Source organism: Protomyctophum parallelum (assembly GCF_964188405.1).
Source record: "Protomyctophum parallelum genome assembly, chromosome: 3".
In the NCBI taxonomy this organism is placed as follows: domain Eukaryota; kingdom Metazoa; phylum Chordata; class Actinopteri; order Myctophiformes; family Myctophidae; genus Protomyctophum; species Protomyctophum parallelum.
Genome location: NC_139698.1, coordinates 49827459 through 49848252, shown reverse-complemented (window position 1 = coordinate 49848252; position 20794 = coordinate 49827459). Strand labels below are relative to the sequence as shown.

General features: G+C 42.7%; 2 protein-coding genes across 2 annotated transcripts in view; both read left to right on the top strand.

Moving 5' to 3' along the window:
• The window catches only part of LOC310855724 (uncharacterized protein), a 61670-nt gene extending 44043 nt beyond the window's left edge, over positions 1 to 17627 (top strand). The window contains exons 5-9 of the mRNA XM_083760847.1: positions 13060 to 13110; positions 13207 to 13711; positions 14114 to 14184; positions 14283 to 14428; positions 16302 to 17627. Of these exons, the coding sequence (XP_083616973.1) occupies positions 13060 to 13110; positions 13207 to 13711; positions 14114 to 14184; positions 14283 to 14428; positions 16302 to 16408 (880 nt within the window). The 3' untranslated portion in view covers positions 16409 to 17627. The remainder of the gene's footprint in view (positions 1 to 13059; positions 13111 to 13206; positions 13712 to 14113; positions 14185 to 14282; positions 14429 to 16301) is intronic.
• On the top strand, positions 3 to 12270 carry LOC310856017 (uncharacterized protein; the record flags this gene model as incomplete). The annotated part of the gene is made up of 10 exons (XM_083761232.1): positions 3 to 101; positions 259 to 320; positions 416 to 420; positions 654 to 782; positions 4880 to 4992; positions 5157 to 5218; positions 5314 to 5471; positions 5582 to 5680; positions 11503 to 11615; positions 12187 to 12270. 10 exons carry the CDS (start codon positions 3 to 5, stop codon positions 12268 to 12270), a joined length of 924 nt encoding a protein of 307 aa, XP_083617358.1.
• Positions 17628 to 20794: the final 3167 nt, after the last annotated feature.

Genomic DNA, 20794 nt, shown 5'->3' with positions numbered 1-20794 from the left:
CGATGGATTTGGAATTCAAACTCGAGCAAACCTTCACAGCAGATCTTGAGAATCCAAATTCAGCAGCATTCAAAGATTTATCAACCGTAGTTGCCACAGCGGTAAGTTCACACTGTTAAATATCCCTTAAGGTAATAAACAGATAATTAATTATACCTTTATTTAGATATTTAATGGGTGGATAATGCTAATATGCGTGTGTGTGTGTGTGTGCGCGTGTGTGTGCGCGCGCACGTGATTTCTGTGTTCTTTTCACAGCTGGACGATGTGTATAGCACACAATTTCCTAACTTCTATCGAACTGTGATCAACGGCTTCAGGTATGCTCTTGACATAATCTTTTTTGGACCAATACCAATATTCATGACAAAATCCATAACAATAATGAAATCTAACAATACTCATCTTTTCACAGCCAAGGTTCAATTGTGGTAAATGCGACCCTGCAATTTAACAACGCCAACTCTAGTGCACCAACAATCGATGCTGTGGAAAACACTTTAGTGGAGGCTGTGAGAAATGGCAGTTCAGGCTTCTCCCTTCCTGTGAATGCATCAACAGTTGCTGCAACAAGTATGAGCTTTTCAAATTAACATTTATTTCAAACTTATAACATACATGAAGCTACATTACTGCTTTAACTGCTGCTCCAGCATTTCCATTAATTTACAATATTTCTAAAGGTACAGCTTCTACAACAGTTGCTCCAACCACTGCTTCAATTACTACTACATCATCGTTCAACACAACTTCATCACCAGTTACTGCAACTTCACCACCAGGTAATGCAATGTCGTCATTAGTCATTTCAATTTTGTTTAGTAATTCTACTTTAATACCAGTAAACACAACCTCACCACATATCAACTCTACTTCACCACCAGCCAATGCAACATCACCACCAGTTAATGCAACGTCACCACCAGTTAATGCAACATCACCACCAGTTAATGCAACATCACCACCAGTTAATGCAACATCACCACCAGTTAATGCAACGTCACCACCTGTTAATGCAACTTCACCACCAGTTAATGTGACATCACCACTAGTTAATGTGACATCACCACCAGTGAATGTGACTTCACCACCTGTTAATGTGACATCACCACCAGTTAATGTGACATCGCCACCTGTTAATGTGACATCACCACCAGTTAATGCAACGTCACCACCACTTAATATAACTTCACCACCAGTTAATGCAACGTCACCACCAGGTAATGCAACATCACCACCAGTTAATGCAACATCACCACCAGTTAATCCACCTACTCCACCTCTAACAACTACTCCACCTCCAACAACCACTCCACCTATTCCACCTCCAACAACCACTCCACCTCCACCTACTCCACCTCTAACAACTACTCCACCTCCAACAACCACTCCACCTATTCCACCTCCAACAACCACTCCACCTCCACCTACTCCACCTCCAACAACTACTCCACCTCCAACAACCACTCCACCTACACCTACTCCACCTCCAACAACGACTCCACCTACTCCACCTCCAACAACCACTCCACCTCCAACAACCACTCCACCTCCAACAACCACTCCACTTCCAACAACCACTCCACCTACTCCACCTCCAACAACCACTCCACCTCCAACAACCACTCCACCTCCAACAACCACTCCACTTCCAACAACCACTCCACCTACAACACCTCCAACAACCACTCCACCTCAACCTACTCCACCTCCAACAACTACCCCACCTCCAACAACCACTCCACCTCAACCTACTCCACATCCAACAACTACCCCACCTCCAACAACCACTCCACGTACTCCACCTCCAACAACTACTCCACCTCCAACAACCACTCCACCTCCAACAACCACTCCACCTCCAACAACCACTCCACTTCCAACAACCACTCCACCTACACCACCTCCAACAACCACTCCACCTCAACCTACTCCACTTCCAACAACTACCCCACCTCCAACAACCACTGTGACTTCACCACCTGTTAATGTGACATCGCCACCTGTTAATGTGACATCACCACCAGTTAATGCAACGTCACCACCACTTAATATAACTTCACCACCAGTTAATGCAACGTCACCACCAGTTAATGCAACGTCACCACCAGTTAATGCAACATCACCACCAGTTAATGCAACATCACCACCAGTTAATCCACCTACTCCACCTCTAACAACTACTCCATCTCCAACAACCACTCCACCTATTCCAACTCCAACAACCACTCCACCTCCACCTACTCCACCTCTAACAACTACTCCACCTCCAACAACCACTCCACCTATTCCACCTCCAACAACCACTCCACCTCCACCTACTCCACCTCCAACAACTACTCCACCTCCAACAACCACTCCACCTCCAACTACTCCACCTCCAACAACCACTCCACCTATTCCACCTCCAACAACCACTCCACCTCCACCTACTCCACCTCCAACAACTACTCCACCTCCAACAACCACTCCACCTACACCTACTCCACCTCCAACAATGACTCCACCTACTCCACCTCCAACAGCCACTCCACCTCCAACAACCACTCCACCTCCAACAACCACTCCACTTCCAACAACCACTCCACCTACTTCACCTCCAACAACCACTCCACCTCCAACAACCACTCCACTTCCAACAACCACTCCACCTACTCCACCTCCAACAACCACTCCACCTCAACCTACTCCACCTCCAACAACTACCCCACCTCCAACAACCACTCCACCTCAACCTACTCCACCTCCAACAACTACCCCACCCCCAACAACCACTCCACGTACTCCACCTCCAACAACTACTCCACCTCCAACAACTACTCCACCTCCAACAACCACTCCACCTCCAACAACCACTCCACCTCCAACAACCACTCCACTTCCAACAACCACTCCACCTACTCCACCTCCAACAACCACTTCACCTCAACCTACTCCACTTCCAACAACTACCCCACCTCCAACAACCACTGTGACTTCACCACCAGTTAATGTGACATCGCCACCTGTTAATGTGACATCACCACCAGTTAATGCAACGTCACCACCACTTAATATAACTTCACCACTAGTTAATGCAACGTCACCACCAGTTAATGCAACATCACCACCAGTTAATGCAACATCACCACCAGTTAATCCACCTACTCCACCTCTAACAACTACTCCACCTCCAACAACCACTCCACCTATTCCTCCTCCAACAACCACTCCACCTCCACCTACTCCACCTCTAACAACTACTCCACCTCCAACAACCACTCCACCTATTCCACCTCCAACAACCACTCCACCTACTCCACCTCCAACAACTACTCCACCTCCAACAACCACTCCACCTACACCTACTCCACCTCCAACAACGACTCCACCTACTCCACCTCCAACAACCACTCCACCTCCAACAACCACTCCACCTCCAACAACCACTCCACTTCCAACAACCACTCCACCTACTCCACCTCCAACAACCACTCCACCTCCAACAACCACTCCACCTCCAACAACCACTCCACTTCCAACAACCACTCCACCTACTCCACCTCCAACAACCACTCCACCTCAACCTACTCCACCCCCAACAACTACCCCACCTCCAACAACCACTCCACCTCAACCTACTCCACCTCCAACAACTACCCCACCTCCAACAACCACTCCACCTACCCCACCTCCAACAACCACTCCACCTCAACCTACTCCACCTCCAACAACTACCCCACCTCCAACAACCACTCCACCTACTCCACCTCCAACAACCACTCCACCTCCAACAACCACTCGACCTCCAACAACCCCTCCACCTCCAACAACCCCTCCACCTCCAACAACCACTCCACCTCCAACAACCACTCCACCTCCAACAACCACTCCACCTATTCCACCTCCAACAACCACTCCACCTATTCCACCTCCAACAACCACTCCACCTACTCCACCTCCAACAACCCCTCCACCTCCAACAACTACTCCACCTCCAACAACCACTCCACCTCCAACAACCACTCCACCTATTCCACCTCCAACAACCACTCCACCTCCAACAACCACTCCACCTACTCCACCTATAACAACTACTCCACCTCCAACAACTACTCCACCTCAACCTACTCCACCTCCAACAACTACCCCACCTCCAACCAATACTCCACCTCAACCTACTCAACCTCCAACAACTACCCCAAATCCAACAACCACTCCACCTCAACCTACTCCACCTCCAACAACTACTCCACCTACTCCACCTCCAACAACCACTCCACCTCCAACAACCACTCAACCTATTCCACCTCCAAGAACCACTCCACCTATTCCACCTCCAACCCCTCCACCTCCAACAACTACTCCACCTCCAACAACCACTCCACCAGTTAATGCAACATCACCACCAGTTAATGCAACTTCACCACCAGTTAATGCAACATCACCACCAGTTAATGCAACGTCACCACCAGTTAATGTGACATCACCACTGGTTAATGTGACGTCACCACCAGTTAATGTGACATCACCACCAGTTAATGCAACTTCACCACCAGTTAATGCAACTTCACCAGTTATTGCAACTTCAACACCAGTCTATACAACATCACTACATGTTACTGTAACTTTATCACCAGTGATTGCAACTACATTGCCAGGTAAAAAAACTCAAACATTAGTCAAAACAACTTTACCACTATATTGCAAACAGAAACCATACACCTCATGAACTCATCTCGTGCACAAGTGCGGTGCCTGTGCCATGATTAATATATAAAAATATCAAGTTAATCAGTTCAACTGTGACTCAATACCACTTTATTGAAATTGAATCTGACTTAATCCTTAGTAATAGCTACTTACAGCAACTAATTTTGTCCTATCCTTTGTGCTCCAGCATCAGTGGCAACGATCGATTTGGAATTCAAACTCGAGCAAACCTTCACAGCAGATCTTGAGAATCCAAATTCAGCAGCATTCAAAAAATTATCAACCGTAGTTGCCACAGCGGTAAGTCCACACTGTTAAATATCCCTCAAGGACTCTACAGATAATTAATTATACCTTTATTTAGATATTTAACGGGTGGATAATGCTAATATGCGTGTGTGTGTGTGTGTGTGCGTGTGTGTGCGTGTGTGCGCGCGCGCGTGATTTCTGTGTTCTTTTCACAGCTGGACGATGTGTATAGCACACAATTTCCTAACTTCTATCGAACTGTGATCAACGGCTTCAGGTATGCTCTTGACATAATCCTTTTTGGACCAATACCAATATTCATGACAAAATCCATAACAATAATGAAATCTAACAATACTCATCTTTTCACAGCCAAGGTTCAATTGTAGTAAATGCGACCCTGCTGTTTAACAACGCCAACTCTAGTGCACCAACAATCGATGCTGTGGAAAACACTTTAGTGGAGGCTGTGAGAAATGGCAGTTCAGGCTTCTCCCTTCCTGTGAATGCATCAACAGTTGCTGCAACAAGTATGAGCTTTTCAAATTAACATTTATTTCAAACTTATAACATACATGAAGCTACATTACTGCTTTAACTGCTGCTCCAGCATTTCCATTAATTTACAATATTTCTAAAGGTACAGCTTCTACAACAGTTGCTCCAACCACTGCTTCAATTACTACTACATCATCGTTCAACACAACTTCATCACCAGTTACTGCAACTTCACCACCAGGTAATGCAATGTCGTCATTAGTCATTTCAATTTTGTTTAGTAATTCTACTTTAATACCAGTAAACACAACCTCACCACATATCAACTCTACTTCACCACCAGCCAATGCAACATCACCACCAGTTAATGCAACGTCACCACCAGTTAATGCAACATCACCACCAGTTAATGCAACATCACCACCAGTTAATGCAACATCACCACCAGTTAATGCAACATCACCACCAGTTAATGCAACGTCACCACCTGTTAATGCAACTTCAACACCAGTCAATACAACATCACCACATGTTACTGTAACTTCATCACCAGTCATTGCAACTACATTACCAGGTAAAACAACTCAACCATTAGTCAAAACAACTTCACCACTATATCGCAAACAGAAACCATACACATCATGAACTCATCTTGTTCACGTGCGGTGCATGTGCTATGATTAAGATAATATCAAGTTAAACAGTTCAACCATGACTCAATAGATCTTTATTGCAAATGCATCTGACTTAATCCTTAGTAATAGCTATGTGGGAGCCAAGTTTGAATATTGTGATTATTTGAATAATTACAGCTTTATTTTTGTGTTTTGTATTTTGGTTTAACAGCTCATGCATATTGCATTATGATTGTTAAATTAGCTATGTTAAAAAGCTTAAATAAGTTCATTTGTTTAATTCTTGGTGATGTGCTTTAGGTTAAATACAATGATGTTAATTTAGCTTTAAGAAGAGAGCTCTGGTTGCCTGAGTTAATTGCAGTTGCTAACAGCTGAGTGTGTGCAGGTCAGGGCAGATTCAGCTAATTGACTCTGGAGTGTGTGCAGGGCAGACAGAGGCAGAGTTTGTGCAGAGGAGTACAGTCAGTTTGTGCACAATACAACATCAGAGCGACACGGTTTTTTGACCGTAGTCTATTTTTTTGTTGAGAACTTGTTTTTGATTACTTGTATTAATGAACAATTTTTTTGGATTAAATATTTTTTTGTGATATTTTTACAACTGAGTCCTGTGAAGTTTTTCTACTCAAGGGAATATACACGAGTATGGAAAAGGTGTCGCTGAGCATCAACCACTCACATTAGTCAAACAACCTGCTCTACTTGGATAAAACGGACATTCTTTAAGGATTGGAAACCGCAAGGAAAGAAGAGTTCCAAATCTTCCAAGTTAAAGTGGTCGTGAGTAAAGTTTTTATGTTCAACTCTCTGCCAGGTGTTGTTTCACCTAACGAGCCAGCTTACTAGCCTCTTTCTACTTTGGACGCTAATTACCAGACTGCACTGTAAGCCAGTTTGCTCAAACAATGGAGGAGCACGAATGTGAAGATTCAGTCACAGTTGTGAAAGCAAGGGCTGTTAAAATGACACCCAAAGCATTGGATGAGAAATGTCAACGTGTCATTAAAACACGGAAAGCTAAGCTAGCTAAACTAACTGGTAAAATGAACCAGATACGGCAGCTAATGGATGAAGGTGATGATAAATGCTTAACAGAAATCCAAACTGTATAGATGGTGGAATACAACAGTCTGTTTGGGGAGTTTTGTGAGTCGCATAACAGTGTTAAAGGGATACTGCAACAGATTTCTGAAGAAGAAATGAAAACAGATGACACTACATGGTTTGAACCCAAGGCTGTAGCTTTTCATGGTTTCGTAGACAGTGCTAACACTTGGATGGATGAGGCCTATCTACGTATTGCAGAAGCAGAAAAATGTAACAATGAGGTGCAGCCATCAGATAGTGTGTCCATCACAGCTGGCAAGAGCAAGACAGCTTCTGGTTCTCGTTCATCCTCACGTGCGTCAACGTCTGCTTCGTCTGCTCGATTAAAGGCAGAATTGGAGAGAGCTGCGTTGCTTGCCCAAGCATCTGCTCTAAAAGAGAAACAGCAGTTGGAAGAACGGGAAGCTAAGCTGAAAAGAGAAAGAGAAGAACAGGAAGTCAAACTGAAAAGACAAAATGAGGAGCTGGAAGCTCAAATAAGAAGAGAAAGGCAGGCACTGGAGATGCAAACTGCTTTAGCAGCTTCTGATGCAAAAATGAAGATCTTAAACGAGTATGATGCATTTCGTGCCTCATCCAGAGCATCAAGAGCATCCAGAGCTGCAGGTCACGACGGAATGAACTCCTATTCCGAGTCTAAAAAGGCTATACACTTGCTAGTTAACCAGCCATCAAAGCATCCCTCAGTCACAGCACCAATTAATGACGCTCAGCCTAATGTCTACAATGCTGCATCTACTCCACAGGCAACACCACAGTCTTTACAAGGTGTTGTCGAAATGCTAGCTAAGCAACAAAGATTAACCTCTCTGCCTCCTCAGACCATACCTGTGTTCAAGGGAGACCCTCTGGAGTATCGGCTGTTCATAAGAGCGTTCGAACATGGAGTAGAGGACAAGACAGAGAGTAGCAAAGACCGGCTCTATTTCATGGAGCAGTACACAGGCGGACAGCCCAGGGAGCTGATAAGGAGCTGTCTCCATATGGAACCTCAGCGTGGCTATAGAGAAGCCAGGAGACTGCTGGAAGAACATTTTGGAAATGCCTACAAGATCTCAGTGGCATACATCAATAAGGCTATGGACTGGCCTAACATCAAGTCTGATGACGGAGAAGCTCTCCAATCCTTTGGTCTCTATCTCACAGGATGTCGTAACGCCATGACTGATGTGGAGTACATGGAAGAGTTAGACAATGCAGCTAACATGCGTGCCATTATTGCCAAACTCCCGTACAAACTGAGGGAAAGGTGGAGAGGCTTAGTCTGTGGTATTCAGGACAGAGAAGATCGGAGAGTCAAGTTCAACGACCTTGTGAACTTCGTCAACAAGCAAGCTAAGGAATTATTGCACCCGATCTTTGGCGACATAAAGGATGTAGCCACGAAGACTCAAGCTAAAGGTCAATTTGATGAGAGGTTGCACAAGAGTAGTGGAAGGAAGACAGGCTTCACCACAGCCGCAACTATCACCAGTAACCAAGCAGTGAGTCCTAAGCCTAAGGGTGAAGTCGTTGGCAAAGTTTCTGCTTTTTCCAAACCATGTCTCTTCTGTCAGGGTGGAGAACATACTATGGAGCAATGTAAGAAGCTTAAGAGGTTGCTTCATAAGGAGAAGATTGACTTTATACGAACAAAGGGTCTGTGTTTCAGCTGTCTAGAACAAGGGCACATGAGTAATTCATGTACGGAGAAGCTGAGCTGCCAAGTCTGTACACAGACACACCCAACAGTGTTGCACATTAAGGCCAAAAATAATGTTGCAAACAAGGAGCCAGGAACTGAAGGCGAGACAACCGAGGAAGAAAGACAGTCAGTTATAAGTGGGTATGTGGGTACTGATGTAACTACGTGTGGGGCTATAGGTGCTGAGAATTCAGAAGGTGTCTTAGCTATAGTTCCAGTACAGGTCAAGAGCAACAAAGGCCAAAAGGTTACAACCACTTACGCTTTCCTTGATCCTGGCAGTACCGCCTGCTTCTGTACCGAGGAACTAATGAAAGAGCTCAACATGACAGGCAGAAAGACACGCATCTTGCTGAAGACCATGGGAGACAAAAGAGTTGTTAACAGCCACATGGTTTCAGGCTTAGAAGTGAGCGGTTTGGGCTGTAATGATTTTCTGGAGCTCCCTGATACCTACTCTCAGAAGACCATTCCTGCAACTAAAGACAATATTCCTCAACAAGAGGACGTCAATAGGTGGCCTCACCTTCAGCAGGTGTTACTCCCAAAGGTCGATGCAGAGATAGGACTGCTTATCGGGACTAATGCGCCCAAGGCTATTGAACCCTGGCAGGTCATTGCCAGTGTGGATGACGGCCCATATGCTGTAAGAACACGGCTTGGCTGGACCATCAACGGACCTCTCAGAGAATACCCAGGACACAGAACAACAAGTAGACTGAGACAGGTTTCAGCCAACCGTATATCAGTTGCCAGACTGGATGAACTCTGGAGTCAGCAGTTCAAGAATGACTTCCCGGAGTGTGAGCAAGAGGAAAGGCTGGCGCTGTCAAGAGAAGATCTCCAGTTTATTGACATGGCCACACAGTCAGCTACACTTGTGGAGGGACATTACAGCATCGCCCTGCCACTGAGGAACAAGGACATGAGAATGCCCAACAACCGTAAGATTGCCAAGCAGCGCGCCCTAAACTTACGGCGGAAGTTTGTGAAAAATCCAAAATTCCACACAGAGTATTCAAGGGGACTCAAGACAGAGAAATTCATCCAGACCCACGCTTGGTTACAGGGGCCGGAATTTCTCACCAAGCCTATGGGAGAATGGCCCGAGAGCTTGGACAACCCTGGGGACCTAACCACGGAGGACCCAGAGGTAAGGAACGCCGTGGTCAGTGCTACTGCAGTTACAGATCAAGCAGATGCCGTTCTGGAATTCATGCAGTACTTCTCTTCTTGGATTCGCCTTAGGAAGGCAGTCGCTTGGATGCTTAAGTTCAAGAGCATTCTACTGAGCCTCGGGCGTAAAAGGAAAGAGTTGAATGCTACTTCTTCTCCTCCTGAAGTGGACCGGGAGATGAAAGGCTTCAAGGCAAGTCTCTTGAGAGCAGACCCCTGTAAGCTCACAATGGAGAACATTGCAGAACAGGAGATCCTTCGCTACTGTCAACAAAAGACATTCTCTAAAGAAATCTCTGCACTTCGAAGAGGCGAAGGCGTAATGAAAGGTAGCAGCCTTTGCAGGCTCAATCCAGTCCTCCAAAAGGGCATCCTCAGAGTAGGAGGAAGACTCAGCAGGGCAGCTCTGCCAGAGGAGGCAAAGCAGCCAGCAATCTTGGACAAGAGAATATCTTCCACAGCTGCAAGAGCGCCACAAGTGGACCCGTCTGTCACGCAACTTCGTCACTGGAGACATTGTGTTGATCGTCGACGACTCTGCCCCACGCAATTCTTGGGTCATGGGAAAGATCGTTCAGACAATCCCAGACAAGTATGGACTGGTACGTCAGGTCCGTATCAAGACCAACACCAGTTCGCTCGACTTCGTGATTAGCCTTCTCCAAGAGGCTGAATGAGACAGTGCTTTCAAAGTCCTACATACAGACTATGCCCCCTCCTTTCATACACACTTACACACACAGCCTGAGTATGGTAATCAAGCAACGACGAAAGAAGACACAGAGTGATTTAATGTCTTTGGCTCCATGTGTGTTATATATTTTGTGTAATTGTCTCCAGTTAAGAGTACAATTAGGGGCCGGTATGTGGGAGCCAAGTTTGAATATTGTGATTATTTGAATAATTACAGCTTTATTTTTGTGTTTTGTATTTTGGTTTAACAGCTCATGCATATTGCATTATGATTGTTAAATTAGCTATGTTAAAAAGCTTAAATAAGTTCATTTGTTTAATTCTTGGTGATGTGCTTTAGGTTAAATACAATGATGTTAATTTAGCTTTAAGAAGAGAGCTCTGGTTGCCTGAGTTAATTGCAGTTGCTAACAGCTGAGTGTGTGCAGGTCAGGGCAGATTCAGCTAATTGACTCTGGAGTGTGTGCAGGGCAGACAGAGGCAGAGTTTGTGCAGAGGAGTAGTCAGTTTGTGCACAATACAACATCAGAGCGACACGGTTTTTTGACCGTAGTCTATTTTTGAGTTGAGAACTTGTTTTTGATTACTTGTATTAATGAACACATTTTTTGGATTAAATATTTTTTTGTGATATTTTTACAACTGAGTCCTGTGAAGTTTTTCTACTCAAGGGAATATACACGAGTATGGAAAAGGTGTCGCTGAGCATCAACCACTCACAAGCTACTTACAGCAACAAATTGTGTCCTATCCTTTGTGCTCCAGCATCAGTGGCAACGATCGATTTGGAATTCAAACTCGAGCAAAACTTCACAGCAGATCTTGAGAATCCAAATTCAGCAGCATTCCAAAACTTATCAACCATAGTTGCCACAGCGGTAAGTCCACACTGTCAAATATCCCTCAAAGACTCTACCAAGAATTTATTCTACTTTTATTTTGATTTTAATAGGTGAATAATACAAATTACATTGTGTGTGTGTGTGTGTGTGTGTGTTCTTTTCACAGCTGGACAATCTGTATAGAGCACAATTTCCTAACTTCAATCGAACTGTGATCAACGGCTTCAGGTATGCTCTTGACATAATCTTTTTTGGACCAATACCAATATTCATGACAAAATCCATAACAATAATGAAATCTAACAATACTCATCTTTTCACAGCCAAGGTTCAATTGTGGTAAATGCGACCCTGCTGTTTAACAACGCCAACTCTAGTGCACCAACAATCGATGCTGTGGAAAACACTTTAGTGGAGGCTGTGACAAATGGCAGTTCAGGCTTCTCCCTTCCTGTGAATGCATCAACAGTTGTTGCCACAAGTATGTGTTTGTTTATTTTTCTATTTATTTTTTTTCCTTTTAAAATTGAACAGAAAGCTGCAACCATTGCTGCAATTCATTACCACCCAAGGCCATGCATGCTCTCATTTACACTGTGTTTTATAGGTGCTGAAACAACAACAGCTGCTCCCACCACCATCGTTTCAACCGCTCCGACCACAGTTGCTCCCACTACGGTTGCAAATATGACATCTGCTCCCACTACAGTTGCAAATATGACATCTGCTCCCACTACGGTTGCAAATATGACATCTGCTCCCACTACAGTTGCAAATATGACATCTGCTCCCACTACGGTTGCAAATATGACATCTGCTCCCACTACAGTTGCAAATATGACATCTGCTCCCACTACGGTTGCAAATATGACATCTGCTCCCACTACAGTGGTTCCCACTACAGTTGCTCCCACCACTGATTTTACTACCACAGTTACGGCCGCTGCTACCACGGTCACTGCCACCACTGCTGCAGCTACCACAACTGCAGCTGTCACAACTGCAGCTGCCACCACCGCCACTGTCAATACAGATGCTCCTACTGCCGATGAAGACACCGTAACTCTTACGTTTAGTCTCGACCAAACCTTCAGCTCTGATCTCTCCGACTCGTCTACCACAGCATATAAGACTTTGGCTGCCACAGTGGTCTCACAAGTAAGAGAAATGATGTGCTTTTGATGATGATGTAATAATGCATACAGGAATGTATTAATCTAAGTCAGATGTGGATTGATCAATCGATCGATCAAATGATTGAATGAATACTTTATTAGCAGTTTGCAAAAGGTACAATAATGCTAAAAGGATAACACAGAAAGCCGTGAGGGCTTGTTTCTATTGTGGTCCTTAATAAAGTAAATCATGGAATTACATGTTTCATGCCATGTTTAAGCACCTGCTTCGGTTTAAATAAAAATGAATTCAGTTCAACACGAAACATTTGCATTCTTCTCTTTCAGGTAAACTCGATTTACAGCACCAGCAGCAGCACTTCATCTTTCAAACGCTCTATAGTCGACAGTTTCACGTAAGACAGAATTCGGACCAATTGCTTACTTTGCATTTTCAGTTTAGCAATTGGTTTGCAATTTAAAAGTCACATTCTCTTTCTGACACCTTACAGGTCAGGATCAGTCGTTACTACAATGAGTCTGGTGTTCCCGACGAGCTCAGTTCCTTCTACAAGCGCAGTAGAAACAGCAATGACTACAGCAATAAGCAGCGGCTCCACCGGCTCCCTGAACATCATCTCGAGCACCGTCAGCGCAACCGTTTCCACCACTGCTACCACCACTGCTGCAGCTACCACTGCAGCTGCCACCACTGCTGCAGCCACCACTGCTGAAGCTACCACAGCTGCTACCACAGCCGCTGCCAGCACTGCAGCTGCCAGCACTGCAGCTGCCACCACTGCAGCTGCCACCACTGTTGCAGCTACCACTGCAGCTGCTACCACTGCAGCTGCCACAACTGCAGCTGCCACCACTGCCACTGTCAATACAGATGCTCCTACTGCCGATGAAGACACCGTAACTCTTACGTTTAGTCTCGACCAAACCTTCAGCTCTGATCTCTCCGACTCGTCTACCACAGCATATAAGACTTTGGCTGCCACAGTGGTCTCACAAGTAATAGAAATGACGTGCTTTATCAATAATGTAATAATGCATACAGGAATGTCGTTTTTAATTTGTATTAATCTCATTTAAGTCAGATGTAGATTGATTGATTGATCGATCAACTGATTGAATGATATATAATAATATAATAATAATTTTAAAAGGATAACACAGAGAGCCATGAGGGCTTGTTTCTATTGTGGTCCAAAATCATGGAATTAATGCCATTTTTCAGCACCTGCTTCGGTTTAAATCAAAATGAAATCAGTTCGACACGAAACATTTAAGAGCAATGGGGGGGAGGGGGGGACTTTATGAAACTTCACTGCATTGCAGCTTATCATTTTCTAGTTGGGACACGATATTTCCATCAGCAATTGAGCTAAACCCATTTGCATTCTTCTCTTTCAGGTAAACTCGATTTACAGCACCACCAGCAGCAGCACTTCATCTTTCAAACGCTCTATAGTCGACAGTTTCACGTAAGACGGAGTTCTGACCAATTGCTTACTTTGCATTTTGAGTTTAGCAATTAATTTGCAATTTAAAAAAGTCACATTCTCTCTCTCGCTCATTCCAGGTCAGGATCAGTCGTTACTACAATGAGTCTGGTGTTCCCAAAAGGCTCAGTTCCTTCTACAAGCGCAGTAGAAAGAGCGATGAATACTGCAATAAGCAGCGGCTCCACCGGCTCCCTGAACATCATCGCCGGTTCCGTTAGTGCAGGTATGTTTGTGTTTTTTAAATACATAATTACAATTTATTTCAATAGCTGAAATGTCATATGATTTTTATCGTTGCTGTCGGGTGGAAACCGTTCCTTTTTAAAATTATTTTAAAGATATCTAGTGACAACCACAGTAGGGTTAGATCTACAAGCTGTGGCATGCCTCACATTGCGAGGCATTGTGAGCTTGAAGATCTGATATTTTCACTACCTTTGTGCGACACTCTGGTTTGATGAAGTATACTAGCCTAATAGTTAATTAAACTACTTAATTAAACTAATAGTAAAAGCATCAAAAGTTGAAATTTGGAGATATGAGGTTTTTGCTTGATAGCAGCGATATACTGTATGGAGCCCACTACTGTTGCTAATTGCTAGATATTAAAAGGAATGTGAACATCTGTCAATTGTTGTCCAGTTAAAGGATAGGATAACCCATCCTATCCTTTAACTGGACAACAATTGACAGATGTTCACATTCCTTTTAATAATAATTAAAAACTCTGGAAACTTGTTTATATAAACTACATTAATTATTCACTCAAATATGATTTAAAAGAATCAATATCTATCTATCTATATACCTGTATGTATGTATGTATGTATGTATCTATGTATCTATCTATCTATCTATCTATCTATCTATCTATCTATCTATCTATCTATCTATCTATCTAAAAAACTGAGTTTATTTCGTGGCTGCACCATCCAAAAAGCTGAGGTTTAGCTGAGATGTGTAAGGAATTATAATAATAACAAATAGGGAAATCCAATAGACAGTATCAAATGTAAATACATAAAATGGAAGTCTCAAGACAATTGCCCCTTTTCCACCGGTTGGGAACCGGTTCAGACTAGTTCAGAACCAGTTTTAAGTCCATGAGCCAGACCTCCAAAATTGGAACGTTAATTATGAATTGAGTGTGCAAAACCATACCTATATATTAAATTGTTTATAGGATCAATATAAGTAAATTAATATATGATAACCCTTCCACAGGAGTATAGCTTTTTCATATTTATCACACATTTTGTAATTTTCACCTACAGTAGGCCTATACAATATACGTGATAGGTGAATAGGTAAAAATGAAATGAATAGTTATCACCATGAAACTTCCCCAGTTGATTACTTTCACGAAGACAATGATTTATTGTATTGAACATTTTCTGAAATTGTACATTTTAATATGCAAATTATTCATTATGTAGGAAAATATGCAAACATTTTAAACATGAAAAAGCTACTACTGTGGTAGGGTTGCCATATATGAATTTACTTATATTGAAAATGTAATATAGGTATGGTTTTGCAATCAATTCATAATTAACGTTCCAATTTTGGAGGTCTGGCTCACGGACTAAAAACTGGTTCTGAACTGAACCAGTTTCCAACCGGTGGAAAAGGGGTCTAAAGGTGGTTGCACACTGGACACTTTTTTCGGAAAACCGAAGGATAAACGAAAACTCGTCCAGTGTAAATGGTAAATGGTGCATTTATATAGCGCCTTTATCCAAGGCGCTTTACATAGATTGTGCATTACATTCACCCATTCACACACATATTCATACACCGATGGCGTCGGAAACCACGCAATGCACCAACCAGCACATCAGGAGCAATTAGGGGTTCAATGTCTTGCTCAAGGACACTTTGACACTAACTCTGGGCGAGCCCGGGTTTGAACTGGCAACCTTGCGGTTACCAACCAGCCACTCTAGCCCCTGAGCCACCGCCGCCCCCGTGTGCAGGTACCCTGTGCGCAAGTGTAGAGGCTTTGAGTGGTTACGGGCCTGTGAAATCTCTTCACATGTGGCAGTGAATTCCCATTTCTCACTATTTTTTTTTCTCCTTCTTTTCCAACATTTCAGAGTCGTCAACGATATCAGGCAGCAGCAGGCCTCGGCCGACGGTCTTCTCCGTGGCCGTGCTGCCACTTATTGTACTCTATGTGGCTCACCTACTGGCTAGGTTATAGCTGCCATCGTCGTAGGTGACATTAGTTGACCCCGTTTTACACTCCTATACCAAGCAGAAGAAAACTCCAGGAAGCCACAGAGAATTATGCGCTATGAATTTTACCATGCGCTTGTGGTAAAAGGATGTGTATGTGTTATCGACATGTTAAAGCTTAACGTACAGTATTTCCCCCCATTTTATTGCTTGTGTGCCAATTCCATTTTAATTCATGGAAACTGTACGAAGGATTTATAATAAAGCTTTTAACTGCAGACGATTATAATACAAAAAGGGCAGAGCAGAAGAAATGAGGGGAAAGGAGAAATGCAAAGGCATCCATTTGGGGTGTCTTGTAATAATTTCTCAACATTTTCTACTGAATGTTTATATATTTGAGAAAAGTAAATATTTGTTTAATACAACTTAATATATAATGCACATACTGTAAGCTGACAGAGCAGATCATATTTTACTCCAATGATGTGTGTGTGCTTACTTTGATTAGGGGTGTCAATGAATCATTATGCCTATATTTGCAATGTGTGGTTGAGGAGTTACTATAGCAAGGTTTGTGGACGTACATCATTGGGTAGAATAAAATGTAATACATTCTTAGCAACAGAAAGCACATTATCACCAATTAAAAGCACCAAAATGGATTAATCACAAAAAAGCCAAAGCTTGTATATGTTGTGGTCCATAGTGGATATTGTATTTAACAATGCAATTGGTTTTCAATTTGAAAAAAAGAAAGCATATAGCCAAGTGCTATAGGTAAGTATGGACTTGTTTGTGAAGAAAACAACAAGCCTATACAATCTACATTTAAGAAATACCAATTGACGGACAACAGCAAATGCATTTTCTAAGGAAAGTATAAGGAAATTGCTATTGTGTTCGTCAACTGCATGCAGTACAACTAAGTCTGACGTCAAAACCACACACCTGGTGCTGGGTCATGAATAATTGTTCCCATTTAAAAATCCCATTGTCTTATTTAAGATAAGAACTCAGTTAATGTAGCAACTTTATTTATTATTGTGCCAAACCAATCTTTATTATTATTCATATTTTTGTTGTTGCTATGTAGTGAGTTCGGAAATATTTTAAACTTGGCAAGGTGATGATGCAGTGCTTTCTTATTGTGCGTCATTCCAGAAACCTATATTTTTTATGTCGGCATGAATTGTTTTATTTTAAACTGTCTAATCATGAAATAAACTGTTTCAAATAAAAAGCATAGTGAAAGGGGCCAATGTGAAAAGGGTGGGATTGCTCAGCCTAGTAGGAAAGTCTGTGAAAGATTTCAAGTAAATTTCACGCTGCGTTCATGATTTGAGGCTTTTTGTTCAAAACAGGCCAATTCTGCAAACTTTGAAAGCCAATGTTAGCCAATTAGGATGGAATATGTAATATCGGACAGATCCGTCTTGAACACATGACTATAGAGATAGTGTGTAACGATTTGCAGAATTTTTGGACAGAATCTTGAGTAATATCACAAAATGTGTTTTACAAAAGTCGGCCTACTGGTGGCGCTATAACAGGCCGCTCTGGAAAGTTTGGGGCTGAGGTTCATCGTTGGCATCCAGGGAGTGTTTGTGCAAAATTTGGCATGGACCGGGTTAACGGTGCCGGAGAGGACGGAGTGCAAAACATACTCTCTCCCCATGCCTTCGGCCTGGTGGAGACAATAATTTTATAATGACTTATCAGGTCAAGTATCATAATACTTAACAATAGCTAGTGGTCGCTCACAGATGTTTTCCGTACAACTACAACATGACGTCACTTGCAACTTCTGAAACGCATTCCTCCGAATTTTTGTTCTGAAAGCTGCACTCCCAGATGTTGTGACTCTCCGAACTCTACTTCGGAGAAGAAATTAAAGTCTGATCTTTCCGACGAAAAGTTTGGTGGTCGGAGAGAGTATGGACTGCCCTTAAGTCACTATAAGTTAAGGCCAGGAATGACATTACTTTGACATTCTGTATGCTTTAATACATATATTTTAATATTTTGTTTTTGATAATGTTGATAACTAACTCCTCATAAAATGTGTCTCATTGATTATCAATTGAAGAGTGCACATTTTATCAGCAGAAAACTTCCCAGCAATTGCGGCAAACAATTAAATATTTTTCTTGAAGCTGTTTCAAATCAGTTTGTTAAATTGGGATCTATTAGAAATCTGAGTAGGCCTATACTATAGCTATATTAAATAACATTATTTTTCAATTTAATTTTACACATGCATTTTGAATCCGATACATGTGTATCTAATGCTGATCTTATATACCATACCAGATCATCAAGGCACCCACTGTGCAGTCATGGCCCGGAGAGAGAATTATGTCATAAACCTGTCATCACATCCCTCACTGTCACTCGATCAGTGCTCTACAGATATAGACTAGTTAGACCAGTCGTATTCCATTGCAATGTCAACTTGACATACGATTGTATGATTGTATGAGGTCTACTGGGCCTATATTGTATATAAGGAATGAAGACACTCGCACACTGTGGGCTCCCATGCTAGTGATAAGTGCCTTTATTTGCACAAATGAATGACTGACGTTTCGAGCACAATGCTCTTCCTCAGATTAAAAATGAACAGTAACACAGAGGAATTCTTTATACAACCCTCTTGTCAATCATGATCACATGGAATGGGTAACAGCTGTGTACAGAATCACATGATCACAACAAGTCAGAGATATGGTACAAGGCAATGATAAAGAGTAAAGTGACTGTGAAAAGGCCCATGGAGCCTCCCAGCCACTCCTGCAATCAAGGCTGAGTGGCTGGCAGCTTGCTCACCGCACACAGGTGTGGGAGGCTACAAGCCTACAAATAGGACTCAATGCACTCACTCATTCATGCATGCTTCACCAAACTGGCTTGTTGTCCACCAACCTCCAGCACCATCTCTCTCTTTCTCCACCCAACTGTGTGCGTCCATGAAAGCAAACGTGAGTCAAACTATGGAACCTCAAATGTTTGTTCATCACCTCATCATGGACTCACTGCACTGCCCATGTGCTTTGAGTCAACTGCTTGTTATGTGGGTTATTTCCGTTGGTTTATGGAAACTGCATGAAATGTATGGTGTTTGGCCTGCCTAATTGGGCATCATGTATATATATATTTGACATATTATAGTTGTAGGTATGTTTTAGCCCCTCTCGGAACCCTACATAAAGCTTTTCTGAAATTTTGATGAGTTTTATGTAGGGTCCCTGTTCATGACTATATTTCCGTATGGGAATTCTCGAACGTGGACATAAACATGCTCTCTAAGATTGAATCTGCGCCGTTTGACGGCCTCTTTTTGTTTGCGTTATTCTGAATTCGGGAACTTTAAGTACCTATACATTCCGCTGCGAATATCTCCTGTGGCGCGGAAGCCTATTTGGTCGCTTTATTTCTTCTTGTTTGTTTACCGTTTATTGTACCGCCTCCCGGTGTGCGGTTGGCTTGTGCGGCTACGTCCCTGCCTCTGATCTGCTCTGTCATAGCTATAGCGCCACTAGCTAGCCAGATAGGCGGTACAATGAGGTGTCAATAAACAAGGAAGGAAGAGAAGAATCAAAGCGACCAAATCGGTCAAACAAAGAAATTAAAAATACTTAACGGCTTCCGCGCCACAGGAGATATTCGCAGCGGCATGTATGGGTACTTATACTTCACAGATTCAGAAGCCCTCACACGAGAAAATGTCGTCAAAGAGCGCAGACAGGCGTTATCCATGTTGTTTATGTTTTATGAATGTCCGCGTACCAGGTGGCAGGATACTGATGCAACAGGACCCAATGCACTGGGTCTAACAAATGTCAGAAACTTCAGTAGCATTGGGTTCTGCTTGGAGGGCTAGGTATGTTTATATGTTTCATATATGATTGATTGATGCTTTCTTTATATCTATTTGGCCTACATTATTCCTGATTGATTATTTAACATAGAGATATAGTTTCTCATATATATTTGAAGCTTTGAGATATTATATATATATATATATATATATTATTATATATGTATATTTGATGCTTTAAGATATTATATATATATATTATATCTGATCTCTAATTATGCATGTTTGATTTAATTATGAATATTATTTATACTCTTGAATATGGATTGAGCTGCCATTTATGATTTGTTGTCTGATAGGCTTATTGATGCCAACTATTGTTTGTCCCTTTGTACAGCACACAAACCAATTAAAACCTAAACAGAATCCTCTGCCTCTGCCTCGTCTTGGTCAGCCTGGCCGGTGGCCTTGCCTGCTCACCATTTTGTCCATTACACCTCACCTATACCCATCACACAAACTATTTCCGAGTGCCAGCACTCTTTCAGTGACACATGCATGATTGAAAATCAACAAATATACATAGAAAAT